This window comes from Carassius gibelio, chromosome A6 (assembly GCF_023724105.1).
Source record: "Carassius gibelio isolate Cgi1373 ecotype wild population from Czech Republic chromosome A6, carGib1.2-hapl.c, whole genome shotgun sequence".
In the NCBI taxonomy this organism is placed as follows: domain Eukaryota; kingdom Metazoa; phylum Chordata; class Actinopteri; order Cypriniformes; family Cyprinidae; genus Carassius; species Carassius gibelio.
The window spans coordinates 29,564,073-29,580,524 of NC_068376.1; the positions used below are offsets into that span (position 1 = coordinate 29,564,073).

At 38.3% G+C, this 16,452-nt stretch overlaps 1 protein-coding gene and 1 long non-coding RNA gene across 4 annotated transcripts; one reads left to right on the forward strand and one right to left on the reverse strand.

Annotated features, from left to right (window-relative positions):
• Positions 1-1,722: 1,722 nt before the first annotated feature.
• Positions 1,723-6,089, reverse strand: LOC128016027 (uncharacterized). The gene is made up of 6 exons (XR_008184055.1): positions 5,971-6,089; positions 5,552-5,626; positions 4,771-4,821; positions 3,043-3,129; positions 2,307-2,391; positions 1,723-2,223 (listed from the first exon to the last, which is right to left on the reverse strand). It is a non-coding gene; the product is annotated as an uncharacterized LOC128016027 (long non-coding RNA).
• LOC128016025 (nuclear receptor coactivator 5) lies at positions 5,986-15,582 on the forward strand. Of its 3 annotated transcripts, XM_052600337.1 has the most exons (11): positions 5,986-6,137; positions 9,558-9,818; positions 10,033-10,140; positions 11,332-11,389; positions 12,479-12,691; positions 12,783-12,898; positions 13,603-13,732; positions 13,814-14,013; positions 14,221-14,425; positions 14,538-14,623; positions 14,709-15,582. In XM_052600337.1, the coding sequence occupies exons 2-11, from the start codon at positions 9,656-9,658 to the stop codon at positions 15,305-15,307; spliced, it is 1,878 nt and encodes a 625-aa protein (XP_052456297.1). In that variant the 5' UTR covers positions 5,986-6,137; positions 9,558-9,655; the 3' UTR covers positions 15,308-15,582. The 3 variants fall into 3 exon arrangements, with proteins under 3 accessions (XP_052456297.1, XP_052456299.1, XP_052456300.1); XM_052600339.1 differs by lacking the exon at positions 10,033-10,140; XM_052600340.1 differs by lacking the exons at positions 9,558-9,818; positions 10,033-10,140 and having other exon boundaries at positions 6,000-6,137.
• Positions 15,583-16,452: the final 870 nt, after the last annotated feature.

Here is a 16,452-nt window from a genome sequence, read left to right on the forward strand (position 1 = left end):
TGCACGCTAAACATATTTCCATAGTAAACATGGTAAATATGACCGCTTGAAGAAATCAGACGTCAGCTTCTCATTCTCTATCACAATCGTGTATTAAGTAACTTATATTATCTTTCACAAGCCTCGTCTCGAGAGTTTATCTCACGTTGCCTATCATAAAAGAATATAGCCTAATAATGTTTTTTGTTCGGGAGCTTTTATAAAAATAGAGATATTATCATTCATTCTAAATGTGACGACTATACTGTGGCTAATAAACAGAAACAGACTCGACTGAATAAGCAGGCTATTTTCATAAGCGTTAAAAATAAATAAATAAAATAGAAATAAGTGTATTTATGTGTGATTAATTTTGAGTCCTGATAAATTAAATCAATTCTATAGTTAAAACATCGATGATTTTGAATTTGAATATATAACAAAGCATGCAAACAAACGGCCTCTTTTAAGCCCTGGCTCGCACTGGGCCGACAGTGGAAATGCGGCTAGTGACTGCTAGTACTCATTACTCATCAATTTTGCTAAAAACTTTTTGCTTTCCTCCTGTTTCTTCCTTTTTTCAGCACCGCTTGGGTAGCTTCGCTTCATTTTTACTGTCAACACTCTCTCTCTGTACACAATGTCTATCACTGTCAATCACTTCTTCTTCGTCAGTTTTTTAGCGCATTACAGCCTTGTCACTTTCGCAGATGCGCAGTAAGTGAAATAATGGAATAGTCCAATGTAGTGAGGTGGGGGGGGGGGCTCCTGTCTGCGACACTAATGATTTGATGCCATTTTTCGCAAATGGAGTTTTAGAAATATATATTTTGCACGAAGTAAAAAAAAATAAAAAATCTTTAAGCAAGTTAATGGGGCATTTTGGGGGCCCCTAGGTAGCTCGGGGCCCAAGGCAATTGCCGACCTTTGCCTAATGGTAAAGTCCGCCCCTGCATGTGGGTGGCGCTCTGGGGACGGGGATGTCGCTTGGGAGGGGGAATGTGACGAGTCAGCTGCCTCCTCCCTGATTGTCACCGGCACCCCGTCCTAAATCGCCGCCCTTCACCAGGCTCCCGACTGGAGTGGGTGTGTGAGAGGAGGGGCGCTGGACGAGTCAGGGCTGGCGGCGTGTGATGGGGCACACCTGATGTGAATGGAGCCTCATCCCCGCCGCTGTTTAAAAGCCCAACGCGCCTCTCCTCGGGAGACCGGTCTCTTCCCCGTGCATGCACGCTGGTGTCCTCGTGGGTCCAGGAAGGGTGCGTTGAGGGACTCCCGCGCCACAAGAGACGTGAGCAGCCGGACCCGCGATCCGGAGGAGAACCGCACCCGTTTACACGGCCGACGGGCCAGGATGCCGGGCCGTCCATCCCCTACTAGCGCCGCGGCCGTCGAGAGAGATGCGGCCGCTAGAGGAAGCCGCCGCCCCTCGCGCCCCGGACCAAGGAGGGGAGCGCGTGCGGCCGCCGGACTCCGCCCCTTGCCTGGACCCTTCCTCCATGAACACTGCCCGACCCACACGAACCCCGAAGCACAACGAGGACACCAGATCCCCTGTTATTTTGGACACTTTCCCCCTTTGGCCACTTTTATTCCCTGTTATTTTATGATTTCTGTTAATAAAAGCCTCTCCGAGGCCTGACGCCACGCCCACTGTGTCTGTCTTGTGCTCCTACCGTGACTATATATATATATATTTTAAAACATTTGCATATTCAAACTGGAGTTTTGTATTTGGTTACGAGAGGGTGAAACAAGGCAGAATTTGAATATGCAAATAAAATGAAAGCGCTGCCATGAATGGTGATATATATTCAATGTATTAAAATCAAAAGTATAACTTTCATCGTGTGGAAATGAGCATCAAAATAGCTAAAACATAATCTTGTGTTTACAGTTTTGAGACAACAAACTGAAGTCAGTAATGAGAGAGTGAAAATTTTGGTTTTCGTTCCGAGTGAAGTTTGCAGTCCAAAGCAGCACATGAATTGGTTTCTCTACCTTGTTCTGTGCTTTGGAGTAAGGATGGTTCACGAAGTGATGGCCCAGGTCTCGAATCACAAACTGGCCGTTTTCAATGTTGGTTTCAGAAGAGCAGAATGACACTGGAACGTCTTCATATGAACTGACATTGAACAGTTACTCCACATAACTGATCCAAGCTCACCTGACTCTCTGCTGAACTCCTTATAGGTTAAACATGTTCAGTCCAGACTGGTAGACTATAACTTGAACTGTAGTGAGCTAAAGAGTGTCAGAAAGGTAAGAAAAGATAAGTAAATAATCTATGACATCTTAAGCCATTAGTGGAAAACTGTTTAACTTACACAACACAAGCAGTTCACATCCTGGTTATAGTAGAAGTTACACACTCCATCTTTGCAGCAAAATTTCTGCAGGTCATTCCTCAAGCTATATATACATTAAAAATAATAATAATAATAATACACAGTTATGCAAATACATAAAACGAAAATACACAAATAAAATGCACAAATAATTTTTTTAACAATGCATTTTTTTATTTACAATTGACATTTTATACTGTTTGCCAATGCTGACCCATGCAAATTAAATGTATAAAAGAGTGCATGTTAAATGGAGTGACATGAAAAAAGTCATGTCTTGCTGAACTCCGGAAACAACCTGAAAAACTCTTTCAGGGCCAAGTAGTTGTTTGTTGCCACCTGGAAAGTCAGCGATTATTATACGGGTAGGATTTAGGTTTTTTTTTTAAAATCACATAGAGTTCAATGTATATGTGCTATGCAATTAAACTTACATTCAATTACACTCCTGTCTGTACAATACATGCATTTCTGAATCTTATGATATATGTACCTAGTATAAACATTATGATAATGCAACACAAGCAAAGATATATTTTTATTTTACAAATGTGTGTGCATGCATATATATATTTATTTTTATGTCGCTTTTGTTCGATTTCTGTTTTCTTTTGTTTTGGGAGGTGTTTGTGAGTCTTGGTCCAGGAAGAAGACTGATTGGTTCCTGTAGTGGTCAGCTGACTTGAATATGAATATGATATGATTTCAATCATACCTCTGTGTCATTGGTAGTGTACTTCTTGTCATCAGAGTAGGAGAAGCCGACACCTGCTGGTGACTCTGGATATAAGACATTTGCAATCTGGAAATACAGGCCATGTTTAAAGGAACACTCCACCGTTTTTTGAAATAGGGCTTATTCACATTATTTCCTGCATTTAGATAGGTGGGCAAATGCATTTTTGTGTCAGTGCATGCATTGTTTTAGTTTGACTGGGTCAGCGTTAGCTTAGCTTAGCACAATGAATGGAATCCTTTGTTGCCAGCTAGCATGGCCTGAGTAAAAGTGATAAAAAAATTAAAAAAACCCCACCTAATTACTTCTTGTGGCCTGCGTATTCACAACGAGTACAAATAGCGATCCAGATTAACACTAGGCGATTTCTTATGCAGATATTGACTTGGGACTATATTATGGGGAAGCACAGGCGAAGCACTGCTGCTTAGGCGAAGCACTGCTACTTCGGCGCAGAGATATCACGCAACACATGAAATCCCACGACTTCCGTCAACACACCGGCGTGAACAGTAGCTGCCTGGCTATTTTCCTTACAGTACACGAATGGCGATGAACATGGCTGATTTTGAGAGAGACGAAGAGGGTGACTTCTCAGACAGTCAAGAACCAGAACCATACCTATTTGAACCAGAGTTTACAGAAGACGAGCTGCGTGCTTTGGAAATAGAACGACTGGAGGAGGAGGTTGCGATCGCTCAACAGCCTGAGGACGTGAGGATGAGAGCCAACATGAACTGGTGGTGTGAATGTGGGGGAATATGCCAATCTATAACCGACGGAAATAGAGTGTCTGTGCTGTAGAGAGTGGGACATGTTTTTGCCATTGATGACCAGGCTCAACACGTCAGATCAAGATGAGCGTGCCCGAAGTTGTGTCACATCTACAGAGGATTTCACGGCGCTGATCCATTCTGCAGTACTCGATTTTTTTTTCCGGTGTGACAAAGTGAACTGGAAAAAACGCCCCACGCCGAATGGACCAAATGGACAGCTGTCCACAGAGTAAGTGATTATTTTAATCATGACGCATGTATAGATCGACCCATATTATACCTGTATTCACATAGAGTTGATGTTTTCATGTGTTGCGTGATATCTCTGCGCCGAAGTAGCAGTGCTTCGCCTGTGCTTCCCCATAATATAGTCCCAAGTCAATATCTGCCTAGGAAATCGCCTAGTGTTAATCTGGATCGCTATTTGTACTCGTTGTGAATACGCAGGCCACAAGAAGTAATTAGGTGGGGTTTTTTAAATTTTTTTATCACTTTTACTCAGGCCATGCTAGCTGGCAACAAAGGATTCCATTCATTGTGCTAAGCTAAGCTAACGCCGACCCAGTCAAACTAAAACAATGCATGCACTGACACAAAAATGCATTTGCCCACCTATCTAAATGCAGGAAATAATGTGAATAAGCCCTATTTAAAAAAACGGTGGAGTGTTCCTTTAATGCTGGTTTGCTACAGCCAAGAATAAATGAGGATAAAAGCATATAACCGGCTTAAGAAAGTGTCATAGTCCAGTTACCGAAACTGCTGTTATAGGATGAAAACTGGCCCTGTAACATTTCACACCACATTTACATTTAGCAGCAGACACTATTATTTAAAGCGTCCTTACAAACGAGGACAATGGAATCAATCAAAATCAACAAAAGAGCAATGAATTAATACAAAAAAATTAAAATAAAGACAGAATCCATACCTTGTTCCAAAAATAAGGATTAAATTCTAGATTTGCACCATCGTCTTGGATCTGTGATTAACCAGAAAGAAGGGATAATGCACATCATTTAAAGCCTTTATTTAACTTAAGTTAATTGTGAACCATCAGAATAATTTAAACCTGTTCACTGTCACTCATATTTTGAACATAGACTTAAAAGTGCATAATCCAAACCTAAATTTGTATAATCCATGACTGAAAACATTTTGTAACATGATTTCGGTGTAGCATTTTCACGGTTTTGCAATGTTTGAATTTAAAATGGGTTTAAAGGATGAATTTTCAGATTTTATGTTTTCAAGTGATATACAATTTCTGATGATTTCTAAAGTGTGAAAGAGAAAAGGCAACAAAGAAGACTTTTTTTTTTTTATTTGACAAAGGTCAGAACTCCTTTTATTATGTAGGTTTTTGGGGTGCACTCTTGCCATAATTTAATCTATTTATTTTCCTACAAAATTTTTAACAAAAAAGATTGGTAAAAATATTACTATAGGAGTCTTAGACCTTTCCAACGTTATATAGTTTGTCATGATGAGATTAGGATTTAATTGTAATATAGTGAAGTAAACGTAGCTGGCCCACAGAGGGGGCAAGGTGGCAGTTAACAGGTTAAATAAAGGAGTCTTCTGAGTTTTCACCAGGAAAGGTCCGTGCTCTGTGAGCAAACCTGACTCTATTGGGCCCCTGAAGCATGGACTGATATTATTCAGCAAAATAGAGATTAAAATTGTTCACATCGTTATTTTATTAGCATTACCTTTTCGGGCGAGGGAGAGTAATTATGTGACTCCAACATTCTTGTGATGACGTCACATTGTGTTTATCGTCCGCTCTGTCAAAATAAAAGCACACGGCTGCCAAGCATTCTTAAAACAAAGAAAGCAAAATTTTTAAACATAAAATCATAATTAATTGATTTATAAATGATAAATGGTAAATATACAATCACTTTTTATCTGAATTATATAATTATCTGAATGTAAGGCAACGACAAACAAAATGAATAGGTTTATGCATTTGAACACAAATTAATACTTGTACTTCTAAATGTAGCTTATTATTTTTATTGTGTATTTGCAAATAGGTCTTAACGGAAATTAATGACTTTTTTTAAACAGATAATTATTTGTACGTTATCACAACCGTTTGCTACAATGGAACTTTAGAACTGGAAACCTTTATTTTGAAAACACCGTCAGCTCAGCTCGCAGTTTTTCCGCACAGGAACATCGCAAGGTTGAGGCAGTTTTGCAGCGCGGCTTTCACTTGTAACGTTAGTTGTTCGCACAAACGGCACGCCACGAAGAAAATCAAAGGATACTTTCCCGGTTCCCATGGTAACGGTAAGGTTTCGCTTCCATGATCTGACAAAACTCAGGTTTCGAAGATTTTGGCGCTCCAACGGCGTTCGTTGTTATAAATGTTAGCTAGCTTGTTAGCCGCCGTGTGGATCGTAGCATGGATTGTTCTTTTCGATTGTTGGAAACCGTAACGTTTGATGTAGTTTTGGTAGTAACGTATGCAATGTTTGAATCGTTCAACTGGAACACGAACACATTCGAGTGAAAATGATTTAAAATAAAAAACACACGAGCGAATTTTCGGGGGAACATGGCGTCTGATCGAATCCCACATTAGACGAAGTGTAACGTTACGCGGTTTTCCATACAGCGTTCAAACCCACGGAATAAGGACGATATGGATTGCTTTTTGCCACAGGAATACGCGGTGTCTGTTGTTTGTAGTTGTTTTCGGGTTCTTTTACAGGGTTTCATTTTGCGTGACGTCACGAGACTGTCTCAAAATGGCTGAAGGGTTGGTGCGGCGCCAGGGTTGCCAGGTTTTCACAAAACCCTCCCAATCGCGTTTCGAGGGGTTCCGTGTTAAAAACCGTGACACGGGTTGTAAAATACAAATCCCAGTGACTACATATCACCTTATTGGGGTCACTTCAACCCTTGGACATGAAAAACAACCACCGTCAAACTTGTTAAAGTCGTCCAATTCCACGAGAAAACCTTGAACTTGGCAACACTGTTTGCTGAGCACAAGGATATTATGCTTGTGCATTTTCACCTGCTGGTCGTTTTCATGGTCTCTACCTTTTGAATAATAAACAGCACTGTAAATATGACAGTACAAGCTGATAGACAGTGTAACAAAGTATTATCATACTAAATCACACGATATTCTATCATAGCAGTTAACTGTTTTGAGCCTTAGAACAATGTGAGACATGAATTGGTGTGTCTTTCAGGCCTTACTTGTTGAACATGTAATATTAGAGTTATTCATGTTTTAAAAATTGTAATCTACTGTCAAAATCCTAAATAATAAGAAATGTACACCACGGTTCAAAAGTTTGGAATCAGTAAGATTTTAAATGTGTTTTAAGGCTGCATTTATTTGACAAAAAAACTATTTTGAAATATTATTGCAGTTTAAAATAATGGTTTTATATTTTAATATAGAATTAAGGTGATGCAAAGCTGAGTTTTTATCATCATTACAAAATTTCACTACATTTCTGATCAAATAAATGCAGCATTGATGAGCAGAAGAGACTAAAAGCATTACACATCTTAATGATCCCAAACCTTTTAAATGCAACACTAAGATGCATTTAACTTGAATAAAGTCCTGTTTTTTTATATTTACTGTAAATGCTGTCAAAACATTCCTATTGTTACACACTTGATGTCTCAATCAAATCTTTCAGAGTATAGTGTATATAATACCTTGTAATCTGATTAAATATTATAATCCAAAATTGTCACTGTCAGCTCTTTCAGATATTGATATTCTTGAGGTAGAGTCTTATGAAAACAGTGAAAAATAGTTTAAGTGGAATGACCAGCGGTCGTCTGGTAAGGTGTTGAGGAGCTTTGGAAACTCGGGGTATGGTGATAAAGCTTTGCAACTTACCAAAATATCACCATGATGCCGAAGTGGACCACAGAGACTACAGATGTACAGATGGCAAAAAGATGTACAATAACAAGCGGCACGAGAAACTGCGTTGTTGTGGAAAATTAGATTTGGTCAATTCAATGCTTATTTGATGATGATTTGATGACCCCTTGAACCATGATGTCCAGTGTCCACAATGTTTTTGTTGACTGACTGACTTGGGTCCATAATTTTCTTCAAGCGTCACCTTTGTTGTGGATACCGAGTTTTTAAACTTTGGATAACTTTCAAGTTGTTTTTGGGGAGCATTTTATGTTCATCCATCCCCAAGAACTACACTTTCAGGTCTATTCGAGATTTGATGTTATCTTCATGGACAAGCTCTCGTATTTTCCGTTGCGTGATCCGTGGAAACCTGTTTGTGGTCAGTTCTTCCAACAGTTTTCCTTTTCACCTGCATCAAAAACTTCAGAAATGTGTTAAATTTAAAAAGCATCTTCTTCTTTGCGAGGGAGCATTGTAGGCTTCAAGTGCAGCTGCAAAATCCAAGGCCTCCTGCAATCAAGGCCTCACCAAGCCAAAAGTTAATTATTTTCAACATTTTATTTGGTGTGAATGATTAAAAAGTGTTCATATTTCACTTGAACAGGCGACAAAATACAGCATATGAATTTAAACTATACTTGGACATTCTGATTGTTGTGAAGTTTCTCAAGTTTCTTTCGTCAACATGAAACTTCTATTGACACAATATTTTAGGATGATGGAATATTCAATAAGATAATAAATGTCTAATCAATCAATCTACATTTTTACATGAGTGCTATAATTTGTAGGGATGCACCGATACCATTTTTTTCAGAGCCGATCCAAAACCGATAATTCTGAGTATCGACCGATACAGATCCGATACCAGAGCAGTAACTTTTTTTATTCTAAGCTAAATTTCGATACCTCTTCGTTGACCTGATCTTTTGCGTGTTAAACACAATCTACTAAATATGGACAACTTTATTATACAGGAAAATAACAAATTAAAAAATATATAATCATAATCTATGACAAAAATACTATCAAATACTAGGTTAGAGGACAATTCAGCAGCAAAATTTACTAAAAAAAAAAAAAAACACCCACAATTTTGTACAATTTAATCAAAATTCATTATTTAGTGAGGAACAAATAAAAGTGACTACATATGACTAAATCTGGTAAAATGGGACACATTGATGCGTAGTGTATTATATCTGTTAACGTTGTCCGCGTTAAGAACAGTACAGTGTAGTAGAAAGTAGCATGATTTAGAAACAGCACTAAACTCCAGCAAGATAGTCATTTCATGCAAAACCACTGATCTTTATCTACAGATCAAGTGTAATAATCGGAACATTGAATCATCTTGGAGAGCGATTCATCGTCTTGACTGTCATAACCGAACATGACATGCATTTGTATGCTAAATGGAGGATGACCAACATCTGTAAATATTAATCTGTACCTCACATTAAACTGCTTTAGAAGACTCGGAATATAGTGCAAGAAAACCTTATGGTGCTTCATAATGTTTTTGTGGAGCTTCACAATAACACAGAGGAGTATACGCACAATATCGGATTTGGATCGGTCTCGTTTGACCGATACCCGATCTGGCAGAAAATTTTAGCATTGGAGCCGATACCAATACTGAGTATCGGTGCATCCCTATATATATATATATATATATATGATGATCTGTATTAAGTTTTCATGGTGACTTTAAGACTTCTGCGGTGTTTTTTTTTTTTTACTTTGCCCAGTCATTTTACCTTTGGAATCTCTCTTTTCTTACATGTCGATGCATCATCAATTTCAAGACCTTGGGGGAAATATAGCTAATCAAATAGTCTTGTAACTAAAATCATCTGCAAGCGTTCCTTGAAAACGGGCCGTTGAACCTAAAGCTCATAGAGGCATGTCGCACCGAAGAAGCCGGAGTAGTTCACCACCATCGCACACCACCAACAGCAATGACCCTCGTGAGCTGGAGCGAAGGATTTTTGTTGGAAATTTGCCCACGGCACACATGGCGAAGAAGGACATGGAGGATCTGTTCAGGCCATATGGGAAAATACAGGGTTAGTAGCGTCAAAGACTTAATTAGACGTTTCGGTATTTTTTTTATAGTGTTCGCTATCGCTACAATTGGTTTTAAATGATTTGAGCCACAGTTCTTTAGACTTTGGTTTGAAGACTATGGTTGCGATTTACTGAAAGTAAGGGAAGCTTAGGCCAGAAATCCACCAATAAGCGCCTTTTTGCGTAAAACGAAATGATTGTTCCTTTTTCCAGCTTTGTCCCTGTTTCGTGGGTATGGATTTGTGCAGTTTGAGCGAGTGGAAGATGCTGAGGCCGCTAAAGCCGGACAAAACGGTCGAATTTATAAAGGTTATAAACTAGGTAAGGTGTTATTTAGTATTAAACACTGGAGTGATTTGGGGAGTTGTTACTTGTTACATCAATTTTTAAAGTAAATCATAGGACCAGTTAATTGTATAACTGTAATTTTAATGTAATAACCACAATGTGGTGAATCTAATAAAGCCAAACTAACTTAAAGATGATCCTCATTCAAATTGAGTTTTTTTTTCTCCACTCTCAGCGTTTTCGTTTATGTTAATTTATTAAAAGTTATTTATCTAATAGAGCGTTTCACAAATAGGTTACATATTGGTATCCTTTGACATTTTGAAATGAATTAATATGCAAATCCCATGTTTTCCCACCTCACTCATCTTGACTGAAATTATAATCTTCCTGATGGTAATTAAAAGGACACAATAGTATATTGGGAAAATGCTTTATTTTAATTTGTACTTATTTTTTAAAGGATTCATTGGGGCTGCACAATTAATTGAATTTCCAATCGCCATTACAATAACATAAGCCACAATTATATTAATTGTAATGAGACCACTTATGTTATTCTGAGTGCTTGTGGGTTTTCTTTGTCTACAGGTTATCATACATTTTTTTCCCCATTGTTTTAATTTCAGTTTTAGTATAACATTTAAATATCACGCATATTTTTTTTACTTATTATTTAAAGAAAAAACAATTCAGTGTATAGTTGACATTTGAGACTTTATGCTATAAGAAAACATGAAGTTTTTTCAGTAAGAGCATTGTCAGCTTGCTTATTTTCATATAAAAATATATCACAATTAGAATTTCAAGGGAATATTGGAAAATTATGGTTTTTGTCTTAATCGTGCAGCCCTAAGATCCATGGTGTATTATACCCTATTTGTGTAAAGCACCACTTATTGTTAGTGGTCTATAAAGTCTAATTCAAGAGCTGTTTAATAAGTGTTTACAGCTGGGGAATATCAAATACTGATGTAAACATGATGCATAGGATCATAAGATCCTTTGCTGCTTTTTTCACCTACATTGTTTAATTTTTAACTGCCATTGACATTTTGGAAATGCTTAAAATTTAGACACAACTTGTTTTAGATTCATACAATGCAGAATGTAAAATGTTGGTTCTCAGTAAAAGAGAAAGAAAAAACCAAAACCAAAAAACGTTTGGCTCTGAAATATTCCCATCTTTTGTCATATTGAACGTTTGGATTGGTTTATTTGCAGATGTAAATATGGCAGCGGAGAGACGACAGAATAAATCCAGGTCAAGCCCTCCACGCAGGTAAAGTATCGCTGGGATTTTTGCTAATGAAGACGTCCTCTATCGAGAATTTTGGTAAACGTTTTTCCCTCCACAATGGAATTCATCGAAAGTTCTAAAATGCATCAATATCATTGTCGAGCGCGCAAAAACTGTTCGATCTATACTTCTCGTGGCTCTTCGGTTTTTAGTTTGTTCTAAATATTTTATTTCCATTTTTCCTCACTTTTAGTTGTGTCAGAATTAACTGAAATAAAGTTGAAAGGGTAATTTGAGTACATTTCCCTTGGTGTGTCTTTGTCTAAACGGTGTGTTACTCATTCTGTTCACATACGATGCACGGTTTTCAAAATCGTCCACCGACAATCGCTGCTTCCAATCGAGCCTTCTTCGACAGTTAACACTAAAAACATATTATTTAATGCACTCAACAAGTAAAATGGAAACAATTAAAACGAATTCATGCAGTTGATCCAATCCAGTTTTATTTATATTTAGAGGTTGGTGTTTTTCTCTCCAGTCCATTCATCGTCACCACCGCAGTTTAAAAAAGGAAAATTATTTGGGACTAGTTATTTTGCAGTCGTGGAACAGTGCATTTCATGCTTTGGTTTATCTTAAAGCTGTTTTAATATTAAAAACTCATGCTTGCTTAAAAACCAAACTGACGAACAAAAAAAAATAATAATCCTGAAACCTGCCGTTCATTTCAATTAAATTTGCCTTTTGGAAACTATAAAAATGGACCCTGGTTTTCATGGTTACCTCAAAAAGCAATGTTCCCACAACATTTGTTTTTGGAGAGCTATATTCGCAGTTTGCAAAGGTTTTATAAGAGAAAAGAAGCGAATTTCGCGATTGATTTTCGGCACCACCCAAAACATGACTCTGAAACTAACTCTGAAAGTGCTTAATTGAATGATATTTTCTGGTAAAAAATAACTTGTTACATCTGCTGATTTTTTTTTTTTTTACCATTTCACTAACATAATGTCTTCTAAGTACTTGATGGCAAGATTCGGTCTCGTTGAGGGGTATAATAGAGCTGTTATTGTTTGGGGTGAAGTGTTTAGTTGGCATGCGTTAACTGAGTGTATTTTGTCTGTTCAGGCCAGCCAGCTCTTACGGGGACAGTCGAGATCCCCGTCCCCGTTCTCGGTCCCCGGTGCATGGGCGAGATTCTCGAGACCACCGTGACAGTCGAGATATGAGGGGCGAGAGCCGTGAGCTGCGTCCCGGTCCACCTCGAGAGCATGATGCTAGAGGGCCACCCGATGAGCGATACAGGGGCTCAACGAGCAGAGAGAAAGATCCTTCCTACAGGTGCACTCACAATGCATTTGAGCTCTTCTGTAGTTTTGCATTTGTAGCTATGTTGTAACATCATCTAAACAACATTTCTGTGCTTCTACAGAGAGGAAGGGTATGATCGTTATTACCGCGGAGGAGAGTACGACTATTATCGGAAGAAAGATGAGCCGTATCCTGAGCGTTATAGGGAACCCTGGAATGGCAGGAGAGAGTCGGAGGGTTGGTTTGATTGATTACAACTATAAAATAAAGCTGATTACTATCATAATGAAAATTTTATCTATTTAGGAATTTACATTTTTTCATTGTGTCCAGTTTATTATAACTAACTTAATTTAAAAACAAATAATAAAACAAATTTCATCTTTATTTCAGATAGTTATACTATTTTCAGTTTTACAAAAATTACGTAAAAAAAAAAATGTATATATAAATTTTAAACAAACATAATAAAATTGACAAATTGCTAAATTACAATTTAATAAAATTACTAAAACTATCTGAAAGTGAAAACAGAAAATATAAATTAAAATATTGAAAAATTAAAACTGAAAGTTAAATATCATAAAATACTAAAATAACACTGATTTTGACAGTTTTTAGAAAAAACTTTATTGTAATGCCCCTGTACAGTATAACTTTTTTTATTATTGAAAAATGTATCTTATCTATTTATATAAGCAATAGTGAAAAGTGGTATAACATACTACTGAAACTTTTTTTTTTTTTTTTTTTGTAATGGGAATTTTGTGTTAATGAAAATATAAATGCAAAAATCTTAGTGTTCTTGTAGTCATTGTCAGCAGCATTGTTAATTCAGTGGTTAGTTTAAAGCAAACCAAAGTTAAACACATGCACACAGTTTTTGTTGTAGAGGAGGAGGTTACTTGAAAACTTTAAAGTGTTTGATTCTTAATTTACAGAGGAGCGAGTGCCTCCTGAAGAGCGCCGGAGGAACGAACTTTACCGGCAATATTATGAAGAGCTGCAGAAGCGCTATGATGCTGAGAGACCAGTGGACTGCTCCGTCATAGTCGTCAACAAGCTGCAAAAGTGAGTCTTGAAGACTGCGTAAAGCATCAGATGTTTTAATGCAGAAACCAGTAAGGTTTTCAGCTCCGTGTTTGCGTGCAGGGAATATGCCGAGACGGTGGGCAGGCAGGTTCGGGATCTGGGAATGGTGGTGGATCTCATCTTCCTGAATACAGAAGTGTCACTGACCCAAGCTCTGGAGGATGTGAGTCGTGCTCGTACGCCTTTTGCCATCATCATCACCCAGCAGCACCAAGTACACCGTTCCTGTACAGTCAACATCCTCTTCGGGACTCCGCAAGGTGTGTGTCCTTCCACTAAGAGTTTGATAATTTAAGCAAATTTACTTGCTCGTCAGCTTTAAGCTGAAAAATCCAATGCAGTACAACACAGCAGCTACTCAAAACCAGCCCAACGTTGATATAAGATCACCGACCGTAATATGTTCACACAGCACTATAGAAGCCATAATCAACATTTTAGATGACCACAGCATACTCTTGTTGCAGAGCACAGGAACATGCCCATGCAGGATGCCATGGTGCTGGTGGCCCACAACTTTGACTCCTTTAAAGTTGAACACCTTGCTAAAGAAAGGGACGAGCTCGTGAGGAAGGCGGCAAAGATGGCCGATGAGGTGTTGATGAGGGAGCCTGACAGAGAGAGTCACCCTGCCTCCGTCCTGACCCACATCACGCTGTTGTCCGAGGGCAGGTAGGTCAACAAAAAATATTTTTTTGCTGTATTTTTTAATTTGGCATTGAAGCTCATGATATTTTACTGGTGTTAAGTGTCAAATATAACTGATGGTCTTTGCATCTCTCAGGTATATGACTCCAGATGAGTTGGCCAGGCTAATTGAATATCTAAGAGACAAACGTGATCGTCTTGTCCGAGGCAGTACTGACACTGGTAACTCCACTTGGTGTTTTAAACTCAATGTTGTGTTATGCGTTACCCATCAAGCCTTACCTTTCACTGTTTCTGTTCTCTCTAGTCGCACACCCTCCACCAGCGTCCCACGAACCCTCTCAGCCCACACAGCCTCTATCTGCTCCAGCTCAGCCCGCGTACACTAGCCTGGGCCTTCATTCCACCCACCTGACCACTGCGTCCGCCTCCACCGCCACCAACCAACAGCAGGAGCTCCAGGCTAAGATCCTCAGCATCTTCAACAGCGGCAGCGGCTCATCCTCAGTGTCTGGTCCTGCTCCGGCAGCCCAAACACTGGGTTACAGCTCCAGCCTCGGCCCTCAGACCGCCGGGCTCCAGTCTTCTCACGGCGCCCCTGGAGGCATGCCCAAAATCGCTGCCGTCCAGCCACAGAGCAGCATGATGAATCCTAGGGCTGCCATGAGGCCTCCTGGAGCTCGTATGGCCGGGCCGCCAGGTCACCAGAGACCAGCGGGCAACACAGGCACCGGGATCAACTTTGACAACCCCAGCGTTCAGAAAGCCTTGGATACGCTCATCCAGAGCGGACCCATTAACCACTTGGTGAATATGGGATCTGTGGGTCAAGGGAGCCGGTCAGCACAGGGAATGGGTCAAAGCATGGATCCATCGCCCATGTCGCATTATTCCCGCCATTACTGAAATAAATCCGAATTGAGAAGTCAGCATTGCTCTGAATTATCATAAATTATTTTTTGCTCCTGTGTAATTTGTGATAAAAAAACGAGTTTTTTTGTGAAGTCATAGTTTTCTGGTTTTACGGTTTCGTTTATTTTTTACTTTAGTGTGTTAGATGGAAACAGGGCATGATTGATTGTTTAATGCTGCATCAATTGATAAGTTTGTTTTATATGGAATTGGAGCATTGTATATACAAGCCACTTCTGACTTAATAAATTCATTTTTAGATACAGAAATTTTTGTCTCTTGAATTTATTTCTCCAGAATAGTTGTGTCCTACCTATAAAGGCTGAAATGCAATACACTGATATTGTGCATACAGATACTGAAGACTATGACTTTTTTCAAGTCATCTCCATCAGGTGATAAAGTATATGAACAATGCAGTGCTAACTGACAGTATTTATTACAGTATAAAAACTATTCTGCCTTATTTGATAACTTTTTTTTTGTAGTATCTAAAATCATTGTTATTGTCCAGCAGTTATAGATTTCTAAGACAATTAAAAGCTAGGAATTGGAGAAAAATGTAAGTTTCCTATAACGGTCAAAAGTTTTTGAACAGTAAGCTTGTTTCATGTTTTTTTTTTAGAGAAGTCTCTTCTGTTCACCAAGCCTGCATTTATTTGATCCAAAGTAGATCAAAACAGTAAAATGTTTAAATATTTTACAAGCCTATTTAAAATCATTTTTTCAGTTGAATATATTTCAAAATGTAGACTGAGATTTCAAAGCTGATTTTTGTTTTGTTGCATCATTACTCCAGTCACACAATCCTTGAGAATTTATTCTGATATTCTAATTTGCTGCTCCAAAAAAAAAAAAAAAACACCATGATAATGTTGAAAACAGCGGAGTATAATTTTTTTTTTTTCAGGTTTCTTTGATGAATAGATCGTTCAGAAGAACAGCATTTATCTGAAATGGAAATCTTTTGTACAATGATGTCTTTAACATCACTTTTAATGCATTTAAAGAATACTTGCTAAATAGAAGTATTCATTTCCATAATTTATTTTCCAAAAAAAAAAAAAAAGTAAATTATACTGACTCTAAGCTTTTTAATGATATAGTGTATCATTATTGCAAAAGCTTTTTATTTCAAA